Source organism: Podarcis melisellensis, assembly GCF_964234715.1.
Source record: "Podarcis melisellensis genome assembly, chromosome: 5".
NCBI classification, from domain to species: Eukaryota; Metazoa; Chordata; class Lepidosauria; order Squamata; family Lacertidae; genus Podarcis; species Podarcis melisellensis.
In genome coordinates this window covers 28330635-28350899 of record NC_138537.1, presented here as the reverse complement: position 1 = coordinate 28350899, position 20265 = coordinate 28330635, and the positions used below count along the sequence as shown (strand labels likewise).

Below are 20265 nucleotides of genomic sequence, written 5' to 3'. Positions count from 1 at the left end.
AAAGGAACAAGATGCTTTCCCACAGAATAATCACTGCTCTGTTTTTGAAGCAGAGTGGCTGCTCTGCTCAACTTCTCAAACATGGAAATGCAACAGCAGGATTAACATAAAGATTCTTGGTATTCATAGCAGAGTTAACAGCTTGGAAGCTGGGGCTACCTGGAGTTACCCAGTCCCACCGCCACTCTTTCTGTCTCATTCACACACCACTAGCATAATTTAAAAGAGTAAAACAAAAAAATAGTTGATCTCCATGGTAAAGGAAGATTTATGAAGATATTATGAAGAGCTTCTTCATAGTTAGATTCTAACCTAGTTAGATTCTAAGCTAGTTCTCATGGCTGCCTCAAGCAGGAGAGAGGGAAGAGGACGAAGGCAATGAAGGTGTAGGGATGGAACTTTGGGCTTTGGCAGGAAACCACAAGGTGTATTTCTCCCTATTAGTCTCAACCCTGCCCTCTGCTGACTGGAGGCATGCAAAGTTGCTTAAACCCAACAGATTTCCCATCTCCCTTTTCCAGAGGGACGCTCATGCAGAATTTTTTGTGCAACGCTTTCCAGGCACAGGTCCTTTAAAGCTCCATGTCTGAGTCCATTCTCCAGGAAAACTTGAATTTTACTGCCGAATCAGAGAAAATGGCTATCCGCACACAACCCAATAGTTCTTGGCTCTGATTCAGAGGTATAACATGGGTTTGCCCAGGGAAAACTCCAGGACAAAAATAATAATAAATGTTCAGATATGGAGCTTTAAAGAGCAGAGCTGTGCCTAGAAATATGGCACAAAAGAAAGTCTGGATGAGGCCCAAGTCTCTTGCACCAGGGAACAAGCCCAATGCTGCTTGTTTTTCCATATTCATTTCCTGTAAGATTTATTTTTCACTTTAGGTGAAATATGGATTAGTTTTGTTTCAAAATCCTTCCTGAAAAGCAATGAACCTCCAGCCCCCTACAACTCCCATCATCCCTATCCATTGGCCATGCTGACTGGGGCTGATGGGAGTTGGACTCCCATCACTATCCCTGCTGTACATAATGCACTGAACTGTGGGGATAGTATTTTGTAAGTGTCACATATAGCTAGGCCCTGGAAGACAGAGTCAATGACTAGGTGAAAGTCATCACACGAACTTGATTGCTGAACTCAGGTCCTCCTAATCCAACACTTTCACATTCTTTCAACCTCAGCAGACTGAAAGTGCACCGCAGAAAGTGCTGTTGTCTAGCACAGTGTTTCCCAACCTTGTGCCTCCAGCTGTTTTTGAACTACAGCTCCCATCATCCCTGACTAGCAAGACCAGTGGCAAGGGATGATGGGAATTGTAGTCCAAAAACAGCTGGAGGCACAAGGTTGGGAAACACTGGTCTAGCATTCCCACGGTTCACCCTGAGAAGGTTTCATCTAATCAAGTGGCCATTGTTGATGCCTCCATCTCAGATGCTTAATTTCCCCTTCAGAGAGCAGGAGAGTATGAATCTGAAGCAATAAAGGCAGCAGGAGGGTGGGAACAAGCCTTCAGCTACCCCCAAGGTCCTCCAGTCATGACAAACCTGAAACCCAACTACTTTTATATGAAGACAGCGAATGGTACATATATTGGTGCCCTTACAAAATACTATGCCCACAGTTCAGTGCATCATGTACAAAGAGGAAAGCTGGACACTATGGCAGAAAATGATAGTTGTCCATCTGTAATGAATGCCTTTGAGAAGATAGGATTTGTGTCATGTGGCTGCTGTCATACAATAAGCCACACCAACCGCATCAACACCGTACAAAAGCATTCTTAGTGTCACATGTGAAAGCACTCCTAGGGTGTAAATAAAGTACTGCAGATTCTAGAAATGCCACAGCAGGTTTATATTATGGCCATGGCTCAGATTCAAGGGCACTCCTCAGAAAGTGGGTAAAAGAACTCCATCCTTTAACATCAGCTGAAGGCAAAACAAGATCAGCTGCCACCTTGAATTGATCACATTTATTCAATATTCTTCAAAATAAGCAAGAATTTTGTAGCACATCAGCAATCAAATAGAGCCACAAAAACACGCACACGTATAAATAAGATACACTATGTGAAATGCACAATATTGAAACAAAAATAATACTGTACAGTAACAACATTTGAGAGACAAACAGTTCAAATTAGGGTTTGCTTACTCGCACTATAAAAAACTTGACTTTTTAAAGAAAAATATAGATCCAATATAAAGGCCTGATCCTGAACACTGTGAAATCAATGGAAATTATATCATCCGCTCACTTCAAAGGCAGCAGGATCAATCCTTTTTTTGCCCGTAATAGGCACTTCAATTGATCGTTTTTACAAAGCTTACCTTGAATACTATTACAAAAAATGACAAACATCAACTCAAGAGAATGTTTCAGCAAAAGTTTCAGGAACATAATGCGGAAATAGGTTAGTTATCCATGCACAAAACAGGGAGAAAGCTAATTCATTCAGTTTAAGAATAATATTTTTTACTAGATTCCTTTTCACAAACACAAACATTTTAGACTTCATTTTTTTCAGTAATGGATATATCAAGTTTTACATTTTTCCTAAGTCTACTGAGAATGCTGGCACTGTTATGTCATTGCTTAACATATTGCATTCTGTCTGTAATAACCACAGAGGTTCATCATCTGAGTTTGGTAAAAGCACACACTATTGTTAAGATTAGAGTTTTCTAAAGCTGAAAGTACATTAAAAGGAAAACCATGAACTTCACAAATTCAGTTTTAAAATATTTTTCCCCAACTAAAAGCTGCAGAAAACTTGTTCTTAAATAATCTACAGAAAATTCTGGAGCCGCTAAACATTTTAAATTTCTTACACTTTCTTCGTCTTAAAAATATTTGAATTAATTCGGTAGCCCATCCTTTTGAAAAATAATCCAAAAAAGAAGAAAAGACCTGAAGTAGATTACAAATCTTTTGTTTTAATCAGTGTGACCAAGGGTTTGTCGTCAGGACTGTAATCTTCATAAGCAATTGGAGTTGCATCATACATCGCAGGTCGAGATTTCTTTCCAAACCTAACCCCGCCACAAAAAAAGGAAGAAGAAGGATTTAGTGGAATTGCAGATTGGTTGAACATTTACACTTGTAGCAGTAACCCACTGTCCCAAGAGAATATCAAAGAAACTTCAAGCTTCATTTGAAATATGTAGTCAAGTGCCAAGTATTCATGAAATAAGGACCTAAATCTAGTGAACTGGTAGAATGCAAACTTATGCAATCAGCAGAACCACCAGATGGTGACGTTCTTCCTAGATGATAACACTTCTGGTCACAGGTAGGACTGGGAATTACTCAGTGTCTGAATACCCTTCCTTTAGTCCCTATGCATACAAAAAAAAGTACATTAAAGATTATGTTTCAGCTTCGCCTGCTCCTTGGTAGGGCATTTTCCTATGGATAGGGGGGAAATCCTTCTTTGTGGGAGGCCATTCTAATGCACAACTCTCCACCTGCAGTCTGATATGGTACCATCCAGGACAGGTTTTGCTACTAGGCTACTGTTGACTATATAAACTAAGGTTACCAGACATCCCCGTTTCCCAGGGACAGTCCCCGGATTTACAAATCAGTCCCCACACAAAATCCTTTGAAGTTGAAAAGTGTCCCCAGATTATTTGAAAAAAAAATCTGGTAACCTTCCTATAAACTGGCAACATACAGCTAAGCTCCTATGTTCCTATATTGCAGAAAGAAATGAAGGAAGGAAGGAAGGAAGGAAGGAAGGAAGGAAGGAAGGAAGGAAGGAAGGAAGGAAGGAAGGAAGGAAACTGGCACAGCGGAAGCAGTGCTACTCATGTAAAAACACCAGGCAGGCCCCACAAATAACCCAGAAATGCATTTTAAATAAAAGGACACATTCTATTCATGTAAAAACACGCTGATTCCCGGACTGTCCGTGGGCCGGATTTAGAAGGTGATTGGGCCGGATCCAGCCCCCGGGCCTTAGTTTGCTTACCCATGCCTTATTACATCTCTAGGTTACAACCAGGCCTGTATTTCCCCCTTTACTCCAAACCAACCTGGCATGCCTGATGGAGGCAATAGCACTGCTGAATTCACTGTCAATGCTCCTGCAGTTGTAGAATTCCTCATACGCTGGCCTGGATGAGCCTTGATATTCGATCCGGCTGATGCGACAAATCCCCACAATTAAGATGATCAGCATCAGGACAAACGCAACGCACAGGGCTCCGATTATGATGTAGAGAGAGTGCCGTGGCATGTTTGTCAGGCTCTCGGCCATGTGCCCAGACTTCCACTGTAAATCTAAAAGCAAGGAATATAATGGACATTGTTGATGAATTGTACAGTAAGCGGGTAATGGCACATTCACTCCCACCATATATATTTGTACTTTTAATGGAGTCGCATGAAGATTGAAGTTAGAAGGTGTGAAACTATTGCAAAACAGATCCTTTCTACCATTAACCCCACACTTGATTCCCACTGCCAATGGTTATTCCTGACAGAGCAGACACAGAAAGGTGCAGAGATACAGAAGCAAAGTGCCTGCCTCTTTTAACTCGCTGGTAGCAGAGGCAGAACTGGAAGCTGAAGGAAAGCTTAGCTCCCCTTCCAGCTGGCCACAAAAGGTTTCATTTTCAAAAGTTCCTTCTGCCTCTGCCTCCAAGTGTTTCCTGTATTCTCTACTGATCAAGAAAGATGGCACTTTCTTCATTTTGCATTTCACATGCTCAAACGTTTGTATTTGCTGCCAACCCTGAGAGGTTTCTAGCTGATTTTCCTTCCACAGTTGGAAATTTCAGTCACCCCTTCAAGTTAAATCTTTTGTCTTCTATTCCAAAAGCTAATGAAGGTGTTTTGAGTGCTAAAACATGCTGACAACAGTTCTAGGTTTCCAAACAGATGTTAATTATACAGCAATCACCCCCCATATAACTTTTTTCCTGACTCCCTTACGCATCCATTGAAAGTTAATATTCACCTTTACATTGCTCTTCCATTGGCCTGCTATAGCTTTATTTTATATCAAACCATGCACTAAATTATTCCCAATGTTTCAATGTAACAACATATATCTGGAATACCTAGGCCTCACCTGGGATACTCATAGATTCTTTCCTTGCCAAAGAAAAGTATCTATTTTCTTTTGCAAAATTATGCCACCACCACTTTGGCACTAACACATTCTGAAATACAAATAAAACCCTGAAGAGCACGTTAATTTTTATAATATTTATTCTCCCAAGCAGTGAACCGGAAGCACTCTCCCATCTCTTGGTTTTGCATTTGTTTCTGTAAAGTAATATGATCAATCTTACACCAGTCTTGCAAGTCTGAACTATTTCTCAAACCCAAATGTTTAACACTAGAATGGCATCTTATATTATTAAACCAGTTCCCACCCAAAATTTTATCAACATTTGTTTAGTTTACGTGATTTGTTATTAGCTCATACTGTCCATTACATTAAGGTTACCAGATTTTTTTCAATGAATCCGGGGACACTTTTCAACTTCAATGGATTTTGTATGTGGACTGATTTGTAAATCCGGGGACTGTCCCCAGGAAACGGGGATGTCTGGTAACCTTACATTACATTAATCCATAAAGAGGTTCCATGCTATCCTTTGGTACCAGTAAATGGTTTCCTCTGTTTTTGGGTCCCTCAGGATGGTGAACACATTTTCTTTATGCAGGGATGAGGAACCTGTGGCACTCTAGATGTTGCTAGACTACAACTCCCAACATCTCTGGCTATGGCTGATGGAAGCTGGAGTTCACCAACATCTGGAGAGCCACAAGTTCCCCGTCCCTGGCACAGATGTGGGTTTCTTCAAACAAGCATAAACTGAATTATATTTTGCTCAAATTTCACTTGTACTTTTTGTGTGTCAGAACTAAGGTGACAGATTGGTGCTAGGAGTGCTATATTCCACCATTGTTTGTAACCTGCACCTGCAGCCAAGCTCCTTTACAATTCTGGAATCAAAGTATCATTCTGAGATATTTGTTATCATACCACATAATCGACAGCAAGTAATAAAAGCATATGGTTCCAACAATCTAGGCCTTTTATAGAAAGCCATTAAATTACATATTATTATAATATGTAGGCACTGCATGGAATGCATTTCTAAAGGATTACTGCATGTCTCAGGATATTAAATCCATCTGCCAGACAGCCTATTGTCTACCACCTAAAGAGGCTGTCACTCACACATGGATTGTTCCCTCAATTAAGTCTATGCATGCCTATTTTAGTCATTACTATTTTCTCCTTTCAGCAGACCTTATGCCTTTATTTTATTTAGATATTTAGCATCCTGTTTTTCAACTAAAAAAAAAATCCTCTTGATTGCTTCCAGTACATATTAAAATAATGGCTTGTATTCTAAGATGGTTAAAGCTGCAATCCTATATGCTCTTACGTGGGAGTAAATCCCATTGAATTTAATAGGACCCACTTTGAACAGACATGCACAGGATTAGGATGTTGAGGAAATGGATAGAATGAAAGTTTCCCATTCCTTCGTTCTTCTTTCAGTCACCTGTGAGCCCTGGAGAGATTCTGGAGGGTTAAAGGGCTTTTCAGAGTATTGTGGGATAAGTGTACAGGCTGCTTCAGGGAGGAGCAGATGGGGATAATACTTTTGTTCTGTTAACTGCTTTAACTTACCTTAGGACCCAAGCCAATATAATTCAAAAATTGCAAAAACCTGCAAAGGCCATTTGACCAGAGACTGTATTGGAAAAGGAAATAATTAACATGTCCTGTGGTGACCAATGACCATCTTAGACTTGGTTAATTAATATAACCAAATGGTAATAAATACTTACGTATTTCGCAATTTGCCCCAACCCATCCACGTGGACAATGGCAAGTATACCCATTGGGTTGGTCTATGCACATTCCACCATGATGACAGGGGTTACTCTCACAGTCATTTATATTAATGTCACACTCTTCGCCTTAAAACAAGGAAGGAAATATAGTTATGTGTTGCAGATATGAAAGCAAAATGGAATGCCTTCATCCCTTTTGACTGCAGACACTCAATAATCAACATGTTAGTGTAACTTACTCTCAAAAGATTAACTTAAGCAGTCATATTATCTATGATACAACAGATAATGGGCTCTTTGTAAGGAGAAAATTGCATTTTTCTGCAAGGAGTTCTTAACTGCAACCACACTCACTGCATGCTACTTATTATTAAAACAATGGAATGAGGTCTCTTCAGGGTTGCACAGGAATGAACAGTATTTAAAAAGCAATCAAAACACAGACTGATGCAGGGCAGCAATCAAACTTCAGCAAGAAGTGGCTGGAATATACAATGGAATTAGATCATTGCAACCACATGAATCAAAGAAATGTCTTGCTTTGTTACTGGAACTCTGAACATGGAGTTGAAGATGCTCATGTTTTCTTAAGATTAGAAACACCTGGGACTTCAAAAATGCTCTTACACTTCTATAGAATAAAATCCCAGAGAAATAATATCTAACAAGTAGGGCCACTTTAAAGCTGGTGATCCCTGGGTGAAGTATGAACTAGTAGTGGGTAAACCCTTTGTTTACTCTTGCTTTTATGAAAACACAATTTGATACTATAGACTTCTTAGTGATAAAAAGTAGGGCTGTTAAAAAAGGAAAGTATCAGACTCATGGGGTGACTTAGGGAGAAGGGGTGAAGTGTGGGGCTTCTATCTGCAGAAACAATTTAAGCACCGAAGGGCTGGAGTAATTGGGAACTCATGATGGGACATGGGATATTTGACCTTTAAAGGATGTCCAGTTTGTCACTTGTAAGGAAAAGAAAAGGTTTTGCAAAAAGCAATGCAGAAGAGAGGTATTCCACACTTCTCTTTGGGTTTTGCATGTAATAAACATTCATTTTTTGGTTTTGACAGCCTATCTTTATATACCACCCTTTGTGCAGCAGAATACATTTCTGGCCCCCAAACCACTTCTGGAGAATAAATTGGCTTGCAAGAATCCCAAAGCTGGCTATCCCTTCAAGGCATTCATACAACTATCAGAAAAAGCAAGGAGAGTGAAATGTCTTCACTTTACTGGTATAATAATAATAATAATTTATTATTTATACCCCGCCCATCTGGCTGAGTTTCCCCAGCCACTCTGGGTGGCTCCCAATCAAGTATTAAAAACAATACAGTGTTAAATATTAAAATCTTCCCTGAACAGGGCTGCCTTCAGGTGTCTTTTAAAGATAGGATAGCTACTTATTTCCTTCACATCTGAAGGGAGGGTGTTCCACAGGGTGGGTGCCACTACCAAGAAGGCCCTCTGTCTGGTTCCCTGTAACCTTACTTCTCACAATGAGGGAAACCGGTACAGATTACATGACGCTAACCTGGTTTACTTAGCACCATTCAATTAGCATGTTGCCTTTTCAAATATTGTTTTCAAATAGCATATTGTTTCAGAAAGATATTGATTAAGTAATGGTTTAGCAGCTGTTTACCTTGCCAAGTTCTAATTAGCTACACATTTTACTTCTGAAAGTCATAATATCAAATCACTTCTAACCAATATTAACAGCTCTTCTGTCAAAGCTAAATTCAACAGCACCCAAATTAATTGGGGCATACTCTCTTGCTATACATTCGTGCTCACAAGATTATCTTAAACTGCTTGCCTACTAAATGGACCATTTTCAAAGCTCTCTTTTAACTCATGTTCACCTTCTCATTCCCTCTTGGATGAGTCCCACTAATGGCAGGAATGCCATCCTGTAAAAGTAACAGAGGGATTCTGAGAAACCTGTTTCTCTTGCTTCGTTACTGAGATTGTGAAAAACACGCAAGGCCATTAATCTAATGTAAAATTTATGGATTAAGACAGGAATGCAAGAATAAATGGCTAAAAAGAGCTATTCCGCTGTGGAAAATATTCTATTTTATCATGCTTTAGATACTTAGATGGTGTGAACAAATGAGAACATTTGCAGTATACATTAAGACTCCCTATTCTGTACTAAGAGATCATGGAATGTGTTTTCTAGACATAGAGCACTTCTAATTCATTGTAGTGATAACAGAATCACAGTATGGCATTTATTCCAGATTGCAGTAGTGTTATACATTTTTCACCTTGAATGAAGGGGATACAGCCTGCAAGGGAGATATAATATATGAGAAACAAACTGTGTTAAGTGGTGCATTATATATGCGGTCTTAAAATTAGAATGAATACATGGCAATATCCTCCCCCATCCTCTTCCATATGATTCCTGTATCTGTTTTAAATCCTGCAGGTCTTGTTCTCAGCTTGCTACAGTGCAGAGCTGGAACTTACTATCTTATCATACATTGGTCCTTATATTTGTGTTTTTAAAGAGAGTGCTTATTAAGTGGAAGCCTGAAGGAGAGAAAAAACAACAGCAACCTGTAAATTGTTTGAAACACGTAGTCTCTGTTAGGTTGTCATTGATGAGCATATACATTTCAGCAGTGGGTTTTCAGACACTACTTTCCGGGCTTGAGCTGAGGAAATAGTACAGCAGCTCTGTGAACTCAGGTCATGCTTTAGGGCACCTGATCTTAATATGTCTTTCTAGCTGGAAAGAGATTCACACACTGTGGGACAGCAATAGCCAGCAACTCAAGCTTCACAGGCTCCTTGTGATCAAGCTGTTGAGAGTCTGAAGAAGCATCTCTTCTAACCAACATGGCCAGGGAGATATAAGAAACCCTCTCCTGCTGTCCAAGTTTCAAGATGTGGATTGTCATTTCTGCCGCCATGAAATGATTACTGGTCCCAGCAGCTTCCAGGGCAGGGCTTTTTCCCCAGATGGAACTCAGTTACAGCACCTTTCAGGTGGCGCCATTGCCATTATAAGAGAACGAGGGAGGTTTTCATGGTGAGTTCTGGCACCTCTTTTTCTAGAAAAATAGCACTGCTCCAGGGTATATTTCCATTACCTAAAGCAAAGGTGAGCAACCAGCAGCCACGACAGACACCTCCTGAAGCTGCCACATTCTTCCATACTACCCAGACGTCCTCCCTTCCTTGTTCATTTCCTCCATCCCCACCCCCAGTTTTTAAATGTATTTTGTGGTTTTATATTCTGGTTTTACTCTGTGAACTGCCCTAAGACCTGCGGGTATATAAATTCAATAAATAAAAATAACAATTCTACTCCCATCCCCCTTTTTATGTAATTTCAGAACAAACTGGAAGGGCAACTGTTTTATTTGCTAAAAAATAAATTTACGCTTTCATTCTGGGTTAGTTTATTTCAATTTGTCTTTATTCAGGAGTTGTTAGTCCAGAACATGTGTTTGTGGCTCCACCCAACATTGGTTCTGGCTCTGCCTGCCACCAGAAAGCAGCCCCTGACAGCTCATCCCTGAAGAATGCAGCCCTCAATGGGGGAAAAGAGGACAGGCACTTAAGCCTGCAAGCCTAGGAAGAAAGACATGTATAAAGAAAGCCAGGTTCATTTTTATACAATACCTTCTCTGCTTCTCCTGCTTTGTCAGAAAGGCAATGAATATCATTACTGATAATTATTTTTTTTTTAAAAAAAAAAAAGTGGAGTAAAATATCTGGTATCTAAACTGGGCATCAGCAGAATAAGATGAAAAGCAGGTGCAAATGCATTCAGCTGACATTTGTCTTCTTCCGTATAGTCTGATTAATAATTATGCATATTATGTAATTTCAAAGTAACTTGCCTGTAAATCCAGGTGCACAGATACACGTAGCATTTAGCCCTTCACTGTCACAAGTACCACCATTCTGGCAGCTGATGTTAACACAAGGATCTTTGTATAATTCACAGTGTCTTCCTGGGAATATTAAGTGATAATAGATGATGTTAGAATCATACATTGTTTAAGGGCTGGAGCAGGTGGAAGCAGAATATAAAGAATACTAGCAGCCTCATAACAAAAAAAATTCCTTCCAGTAGCACCTTAAAGACCAACTAAGTTAGTTCTTGGTATGAGCTTTCGTGTGCATGCACACTTCTTCAGATACATGTGCATGCACACGAAAGCTCATACCAAGAACTAACTTAGTTGGTCTTTAAGGTGCTACTGGAAGGAATTTTTTTTGACTATGGCAGACCAACACGGCTACCTATCTGTAACTAGCAGCCTCATACACAGCGTTGCTTGGGAATTCTATGGAAACAAAATGATCAGTGGCAGCCAAGTCCTATAATTTTAACCTGATTATTAGAAGATGGGATATACAAAAAAAGGGGGGGGGAATTTCATTGGCTCCAATTAATTAATGTGTATCCTGAATCACCACCCTGGGATCTTTGGATAAAGGCTGGCATCAAAATTGAATAAATAATAATAATCACCCATCCCCTACTGACAATTTTGAGGCATTTTGAAGCATTAGCTTTGTTTAACTTGCATTATCCATGAACTAAATCTGGATGGGACCACTGAACCTTTTTGTACCACCAAGGCCTATTCACAGCCAGGTAGACCCTTAATAAAGAGCTTAATAAAGGGTTAGCTAAAAGACAAAACAAGTGGAGGTAGTCTGTACAGATACCTTGATCTAGCTAAAGCACTCAGCACCTAAACCTTGTGTTATAGGATACATGAACCTGGTACTGGCAGCCCACAGCAAAATGATATTTACTTTCATATCCCCATGAGCACAACCAACAGTTCTTTAATAAATACATGTACAAGTACTGCAGGCATCTATTGGATACTCACTGTGACTTCATGGATAACACACCCTCCCTCCTTAAGGTTGTTGTTCTTTTTTCATGGGTAAAAGATATGTGCATACATATCATGCTGCCCCTGAATAACAATGTTAACCACTCCAACCATTTCTTTTTTAAATATATATTTTAATAGCATGCCCTGCTTCTTCTGCACCTTCGAATAACCAATTAACTCTTTCCATTTGGAGTAAAATTCTCTAGCTCTGACAAGAATTTTTGTCAGATATCACGACTTCACTGACTTTTATTAAATGAGGTTGGGTGGCTATAATTGGGAGAAAAAGCTTTTTTCCCCCTGAAGCAAGATAGTTGTCAGGGGTTCAGGGAGAGAAGAGCAGATGAGGGAGGAGACAGAGAGCGAGGGGGAAGAATCCCAGAGCGACAAGGAAGAGGATGACAATGACCAAAGGTCGTCCATGAGTTTGTCCAGTGAGTCAGAGGATTCCCAAAAGGGAGCCCCCCTGGTCAGGCCAAGGGGAGCCCAAGGGGGAAGCAGTCAGGAGCAGGGGAGCGAAGGGAGAGGCCCCAGTGGGAGTTGGAGATCGGGGCCGGCTTCTCCGCCGGAACGGAGTGAAGGGGGTGGAGTTACCAGTGTGTCAGAGGGAGCAGAGCAGGGAGCAGAGAGGGGAAGGAGATCGGGGCAAGACGTCCTGCCGGAAGGGGCGGAGAGTAGTACCGGCAGCAGTGTAGCGGTCGAGAGGAAGGTCAGGAGCAACGTACGCGCGCCAAGTTCAACTGTGGAGGTGCGCGGAAGTGAGGGAAGCCCTGGGGAGGAGCCTGGCCCCAAAGTGAGAAGGAGGGGGGAACAGGCGTCAGAGGAGTCAGCTTCTGAGGAGTCCCGACGGGAGGGAGCCCAGGGGGGCAGAAAGACCCTGCGGAAAAGGAAGGAGAGGAAGAGGTGGTCCAGGACAAGGCTCTTAAGCTGGTGCAGGGGCGGAACTGATTCAGAGGGGACTTCAGCGGTCTGATGTCACAGACGTAGAGCCACGGAGATGGATTGTAAAACCGGCAATGTTCTTCAATAAAGACTTTTGTATATAAACTGGATTGGACTTGGGTCTCTTGTGAGCTGGGACCACGGGTGGCTCTGACAGTAAGTCCCCTCTGCAAGAATGCAAATTTTTTTTTTGCAAAGCTCACCAACGGTAGCAGCCATGAGTGCGGAGGAGCAGCTGCAAGCGCTGGGGAACCAGGTTACCGAACTCACAGCTGCAGTCATTGCATCTCAAAAGAAGAATGACGAACTGGAGAAGCGCTGCCAGGACCTGCAAACAAGGTGGGAGCATGCAAGCAGGACAGGGTTCCCGGGGTCCAGATCAGAGGGAGTTGGACTTGGAAGGCGGGGGGGCACCCTAGTCACCCACTTCGATGGGAACCTGAAGCACTACCCTAAGTTTCAGAGCAGACGTCTTGTATGCACTGCATTTGCTTCGCAATGATTTTAAAGATGAAGAAGAGAAGGTGGGATTTATAGTGTCGCATTTGCATGGGGAGGCTAGAGCTTGGCTGCGCAATTTGTGGGGCGAAGATGGCCCTGCCCGCCGCGATTCTGATGAATTTATTAAAGCGATGGATGCTTGTTTCCAGTCAACTGTGGATCTGGATATTGCACGCAGGGAGATGCATGGACTGCGGCAAGGCAAAGCCACAGTACGTCAGTATCATTCCAGATTCTTCGCTTTATTGACTGTGTTAGGCTGGGAGAAGGATTGCAAACCAGTGAGAGATTTGTTCTGGGAAGGCCTCAGCGGCCCCATCAAGGATGAGCTTGCCAGGGGAAACAGACCCCAGACCCTAGAAGACGTGGTGCAGAGGGCTCTTGCGATAGGAGTAAGACACGAGGGACGCCCTTGGCATGATGGGGAAGGACACCAGGCACGTGCACCAGCAAGGACACCCCCTTTTATCCCCAGGGACTTCAGCCAGGCACATCCCTCGCCTTTGGGGAGGCAGGGAGAAGAGCCGATGGAAATTGGTGGTGCTAGGGCTCAGACACCAGCCAGAGCCCCTGTTTCCGGTACAGTAAAGGCGAAGCCTCCTAGAGGGACCAGGAAATGTTACATCTGTGACAGTGCACAGCATATGGCGAAAGAGTGCCCCCAGAGGCTCCAGAAACACACTGCAGCTTTAGCAACAGTGGCAGCAGAAGTGATGCAAGGAGAGCAACCTCAGGGAAACGACAGTGCCTGGCTGGAAGCAGAGCTGCTGGGGCTCAGCCAGGCGGATCTGTAGAGCAGTCCCCAGCGCTTTCGCAACGCACAGACCCTTTACCACCCAAGCCAGCAGTGCAGCTCACTGCAACTCTTCAGTTGCCGAATGGAACCACCCTGGAAGTTCCCATCACGATCGATTCTGGGAGCAATGCGGATTTTGTGGGGATGCAATTTGTCAAGCAGCATCGCATAGCGCTTCTGCCCGCAACAACGCCTCTGAACGTAGTTACGGTGGATGGCAGGAAATTGCTAGGAGGGCAAGTTGTGCAACAGACGCCTCCCATGGTGATGCGGATTGGAAATCATCGAGAAGTCATTAGCTTCAATGTCACCCACCTGTCAGACACGCCCATAGTATTAGGCATGAGTTGGCTGGAGAGGCACAGTCCTGCTGTAGCGTGGTACCAACGACAGATCACCTTCTGCTCATCGTATTGTGCTCAACATTGCATCCAGTCCAGCCAGGAGGAGGGGGCTGAGCAGCAGCTGCAACTTGGCATGGTGCAGGCAGTGCCTCGCAAGTACGAAGGATTCTTGGAGGTTTTCTGCGAGAAGGAAGCTGACAAGTTGCCGCCCCACAGGCCTTACGACTGTGCGATCGACCTGGTGCCGGGGGCTCAGCTGCCGACTGCAAAGCTGTATTCCATGTCGGAGGACGAGATGCAAGAGCTCAGAGAGTTCATAGAGCAGAATTTGAAGCGCGGATTCATCTGGGAATCCAAAGCAGTGGGGGGCAGTCCTGTTTTCTTTGTGAAGAAGGACACGCCCCAAAAAAGACTCATTGTGGACTACCGGTCCATAAACAGAATGACTAAGCCCAAGGCCTTTCCCATGCCCAAGATTGACGACCTCCTAGCGACCGTGAGGAAGGGGAAGATCTTCACCAAGTTGGATCTGCGTGGAGCGTACAACCTCATCCGTATCCGGGAGGGCGATGAGTGGAAGAATGCCATGTTCACGCCTCTCGGCACGTATGAATACAGAGTTATGCCGTTTGGTCTCCAAAATGGATCTCACGTCTTCCAAGCCTTTATGCATCACGTGCTGGCGGGACTCCTCTACAAGAAGTGTGTGTGTTTTCTCGACGACATCCTGATCTTCTCGGAATCGCCGGAAGCTCATGAGAAAGATGTAAAGGAGGTCCTGCAGAGACTGCGGGAGCACAGGCTCTACGCCAAGTTGGAGAAGTGCCAGTTTGATGTGACGGAGGTGGATTTCCTCGGGTACAAGCTGTCCGACGAGGGGCTGGCCATGGACAGCGTCAAGGTCCGAGCGGTGTTGGACTGGAAGAGCCCACGCAATCGGAAGGAAGTCCAGAGATTCATCGGGTTCGCCAATTTCTACCGCAAATTCATCAGAGGTTTTGCAAAGGAGACGGCAGCAATCACGGACACCCTCAGTTCCAAGAAGAAGAAGTTCGCTTGGACGGAACAGGCGGAGCGCTCTTTTCGGAAGCTTAAAAGCCTCTTCGCCTCCGAGGAGCAGCTGCTGCACGTGAATCCCGGCAAGCCCATGTGAGTAGAAACCGACGCGTCCGACAGAGCGGTTGGAGCCGTCCTCCTGCAAGAAGATCCGCAAGGGAATTGGAGACCTGGTGCCTTTTACTCCCGGAAGCTCAGCAAGACGGAGCAAAACTACACCATATGGGACAGGGAGCTGTTGGCCATTCACGCAGCTTTCAAAGCGTGGCGACACTTCCTCATAGGAGCCAAGCACACAGTGCAGGTCTGCACGGACCACAAGAACTTAGAGTATTGGCGAACAGCGAAGCTGCAGAGCCAAAGACACATGCGCTGGGCAGAATTCTTCGCGGATTTCGACTTCAGAATAGAATACATCCCGGGGGATTCCAACGTTATAGCCGATGCGCTCTCCAGGAAACCGCAATATCTTGAGGAGGCGGCACCAATAGCAGCCAAGCACATTTTCGCACCGCAGGCGTGGGCGTGCGCTGCCATCGCAGTCGACCTGGACGCGGTGCGACGCGCGTTGCAAGTGGATCAGTTTGCACAATCCAAGATAGAGGAGCTGCGCAGGGGTTCACAGAGAGACGATGAGTTCCAGTTACGAGACGGGCTGTTGACTCGCAAAGGTGCCCTCTACGTACCAAGCGACGAGCTCCGCGCAAGGGTTCTGCAGCAGTTGCACGACGCCCCCAGTGCGGGCCACTTCGGCAAGGAGAAGACAATAGAACTAGTGGCCAGGGACTTTTGGTGGCCCCAGATGCGGGGAGAGGTGGCGGATTACGTCGCCAGGTGTGACACCTGTCAGAGGTCCAAACCAGTACACCAGAAGCCAGCGGGGTTGCTGGAACCGCTGGAGACGCCGCAGCAACCGTGGGAGAGGGTGGCACTGGACTTTGTTACTGATCTACCCAGCTCCAGGGGCAAGACGGCGGTACTGGTGGTTGTGGACCTGTTCACCAAGATGGCGCACTTCATTCCTTGTGCCAAGGTGGCGACGGCTGAACAGACCGCCAAACTCTTCGTCGACCACGTGTTCAGAGTGCATGGACTGCCGCAGTCCATCCTGTCCGACAGGGGGCGCCAATTTGTTTCCAATTTTTGGCAGAAGCTTCTAGGTATCCTGCACGTCAAGATCAACTTAGCGTCGGCGAGACATCCACAGACCAACGGCCAAGCAGAGAGGGTCAACACGATCATGCAGCAGTACCTGAGATGTTATGCCAATCAGCGACCCGCAGCGTGGGTGGACTACCTGCCGATGGCTGAGTTTGCCTACAACAACACGAAGCACGCGTCGACGGGGGTGACGCCGTTCTTCGCGAACAATGGACGTCATCCCAGAACCTTTCTGAGGCTCGTAGCAACGGGAGAGGGGGTGCTGCAAGAGGCCGACCAGTTCGCAGCAGAGCTGCAAGAGGTGCACGAGGAGCTGCGGAGACATTTGGAGCTAGCCAAACAAGCCTATAAGGTGCAGGCGGACAAACACAGAAGGGCGGGAGAGGATATCCAGGTGGGGGACTGGGTATGGTTAGCAGCCCAAGCGATGCCAGCCAAGTCGTTAGCCAAGAAGAAGCTAGCACACAGACAGCTAGGGCCATACCAAGTTGAGGCTAGGATCAATCCTGTAGCGTTTCGACTGGCCCTCCCCGAAGGATCCAGAGTGCACCCGGTCTTTCACAGGTCGGTGCTCACTCCCTACAAGGCCCCGCACAGGTTTCAGGAGTCAGAAACAGTACCAGATCCACGCAAAGAGTCACCCAAGAGGGGAGGGGTCACCTAGGGCCGAACCACTCAACGAGGTCACAGAGATTCTGGACTCAAGATGGGGGGCTGAGGGAGTTGAATACTTTCTCGCCAGAGAGGGTACCCCAGCCAGTGCCAATAGTTGGGTGCCGGGCTACGCGTTAGATGAACCCCTTTTGAAAGACGAGTTCCATGCACTTTTCCCACATAGACCCATGCCAGCCGAGTACTTTGATGACTGGCTCTTTACGCCCACATTTTCAGATAGCACTTTCCGGGGCTTTTCTTCCACCGAGGGAGGAACGGCAGAATCGAGCCCGCCCAGAGGATTGTGTTCGGGGGTGGACACACTACCCTCGGATTGGTGGGAGGAGCAACCAGAGGAGGACTGGCGTAAGAGGTGGTTGATGGGGCCTGGGCAGGCAGCACCAGACGAAGTAGCGATGGAAGAGGAGACTGAGAACACTTTGGGTGAAGAGCCCGAGTTCGAACACACATACACAGAACTGCCAGCAGAGGACATTGGAGTAGACGACCTGTATCCCGAATCTACCTCCGAAGAGCCGCAGCTCCCACAACCTGCACCCGACGGGCGGGAGGGGGGAAGGGGGGGCTTCGAGGGGGGGATGGATGTCAGGGGTTCAGGGAGAGAAGAGCAGATGAGGGAGGAGACAGAGAGCGAGGGGGAAGAATCCCAGAGCGACAAGGAAGAGGATGACAATGACCAAAGGTCGTCCATGAGTTTGTCCAGTGAGTCAGAGGATTCCCAAAAGGGAGCCCCCCTGGTCAGGCCAAGGGGAGCCCAAGGGGGAAGCAGTCAGGAGCAGGGGAGCGAAGGGAGAGGCCCCAGTGGGAGTTGGAGATCGGGGCCGGCTTCTCCGCCGGAACGGAGTGAAGGGGGTGGAGTTACCAGTGTGTCAGAGGGAGCAGAGCAGGGAGCAGAGAGGGGAAGGAGATCGGGGCAAGACGTCCTGCCGGAAGGGGCGGAGAGTAGTACCGGCAGCAGTGTAGCGGTCGAGAGGAAGGTCAGGAGCAACGTACGCGCGCCAAGTTCAACTGTGGAGGTGCGCGGAAGTGAGGGAAGCCCTGGGGAGGAGCCTGGCCCCAAAGCGAGAAGGAGGGGGGAACAGGCGTCAGAGGAGTCAGCTTCTGAGGAGTCCCGACGGGAGGGAGCCCAGGGGGGCAGAAAGACCCTGCGGAAAAGGAAGGAGAGGAAGAGGTGGTCCAGGACAAGGCTCTTAAGCTGGTGCAGGGGCGGAACTGATTCAGAGGGGACTTCAGCGGTCTGATGTCACAGACGCAGAGCCACGGAGATGGATTGTAAAACCGGCAATGTTCTTCAATAAAGACTTTTGTATATAAACTGGATTGGACTTGGGTCTCTTGTGAGCTGGGACCACGGGTGGCTCTGACAATAGTTCTCTGTGTCCTACTCTGTGTCCTACTGCCATGATAGTGCAAGGGGGGAAACTGTAAATCCAAAGTAAGATTCAGCTGCACTTTTTAAAGATGTCAGAAATGTAGCACGTCATACTACAGATGAGCCTCATAATGTTGGTTCCAAAAGGCTTGCCTCAAAGATAATGAAACTTAAATGATGCAGATCACGTTTATTAGGCAGATTTACAGTAACCCCACCTATGTTAAAGCAAAGCATCTCTTACCTTCATATTCAGCAAGACACACACAGTCGTAGCTATTGACAAGGTCTCTGCAGGTAGCTCCATTCTGGCAAGGGGCTGAAAGGCACTCATTATATTCCTCCTCACAATAGAGTCCGTGGTAACCTGAAAACATGTAACAAAGAAAACACAACATACCCTGAAAATGTGTCTCAGCATATGGCAAAAGCTTCACAATCGTGGATGGGACAGAGATGACTAGTAGCTGAAAATAACAATGTGAGGATGCACCTTTAAAGCTGTTTTGTCACGTAATGTACATGAAAGGATTTGGAGCTCAGTTTACACTGGAATCAAGACCTCCTTATACATTTCATACATTGAACAATCAGAAACACTTTTGCCTGCTAAGAAGGCAGCCAAATGACCTCATTAGAAATCTAAGCAAGCCAGGAGCACGATAGAAGTACTGAAGCGAATGGACTGTATTTTCAGAATTCATTTTTTGCACGGCTGTAGATCACATTTATTAGGTGGGTTTACTGGGCTAAAACGAGCAGAAATCTTAGTGATGTATAATGCCACTTTATATAATGAAACTAGATCTCGCTCCAGAACAACTCTGAAGTGTAACTCAAATAGCAAACTGTAGAGTAGCTATCACTTGTCTGAAGTGGGTAAAGATAGGGCAGTCTGAAGACAGAGAAGCATACTTGGTTGATTCAAGCTGGTAAAACAGGGACGGAACACCATTTCACATGTAAATGAACAGTAAGTGCTACCAATCTGCTCAGCAAAATTTTGGCACAGCTTACATTGTGCCCTTTTATTATTACACAAAGCAACAGTTTCATAGAATACAGCATGGATTAAGCATTATCATTTATTCTACTGTGTTCTACAGAGCTGCAGTCCGATGCATATGTAAATAAATGAGGAATTATGTATTCTTTACTTCTACTGCTATGCTTCTAGCAAACTTTTATTATACATGGAAGCCACTGAGTAATCACTGCAGCTGCCCCCACCTTCATTTAACTGCCTCAGATTAGCATACAATCTCCTTTTAAGCCTTATTCATTCAAATCAGAAGGTGCAGCAACTATGACTGGTGAATTGTAGCCATTATTTTCCTTATTAGAACACTAGGCATCCACTACTACTCTTGTTAAACCAGAGAGACCTTTCACCTTCCATATATTTGCACCATCCAAAAACATCCTAAGCTTGTCCATCGGGTTCTAATTCACTAATTCAGGCAAACAGAAATCTTGGCTTGGATTCAACGGTTGCAAATTTTGGTGTGGACTTTTAGATAACAGGGAAGTCAAAATATAAAATAACCGGCAGCACATATACATATGCTATTACTGTTTTTATTATTCTTCAGTAACAGTGGCTTGGATCCAAAGGTCCCTTTGTGCAAGTATCACCACATGTGCACAGCAAGGCTCACTGATTTTACACACACACACACACACACACACACACACAAGTTTCTTATGTC

The 20265-nt window shown here is 45.1% G+C and overlaps 1 protein-coding gene across 1 annotated transcript in view; it reads right to left on the bottom strand.

The window, feature by feature from the left end:
- Positions 1–1846: 1846 nt before the first annotated feature.
- Positions 1847–20265, bottom strand: part of DNER (delta/notch like EGF repeat containing) — a 108896-nt gene continuing 90477 nt past the window's right edge. Inside the window, exons 9-13 of the mRNA XM_081910656.1 lie at positions 18801–18923; positions 10693–10806; positions 6827–6958; positions 4045–4291; positions 1847–3039 (exon numbers count right to left, since the gene is read on the bottom strand). Of these exons, the coding sequence (XP_081766782.1) occupies positions 2928–3039; positions 4045–4291; positions 6827–6958; positions 10693–10806; positions 18801–18923 (728 nt within the window). The 3' untranslated portion in view covers positions 1847–2927. The remainder of the gene's footprint in view (positions 3040–4044; positions 4292–6826; positions 6959–10692; positions 10807–18800; positions 18924–20265) is intronic.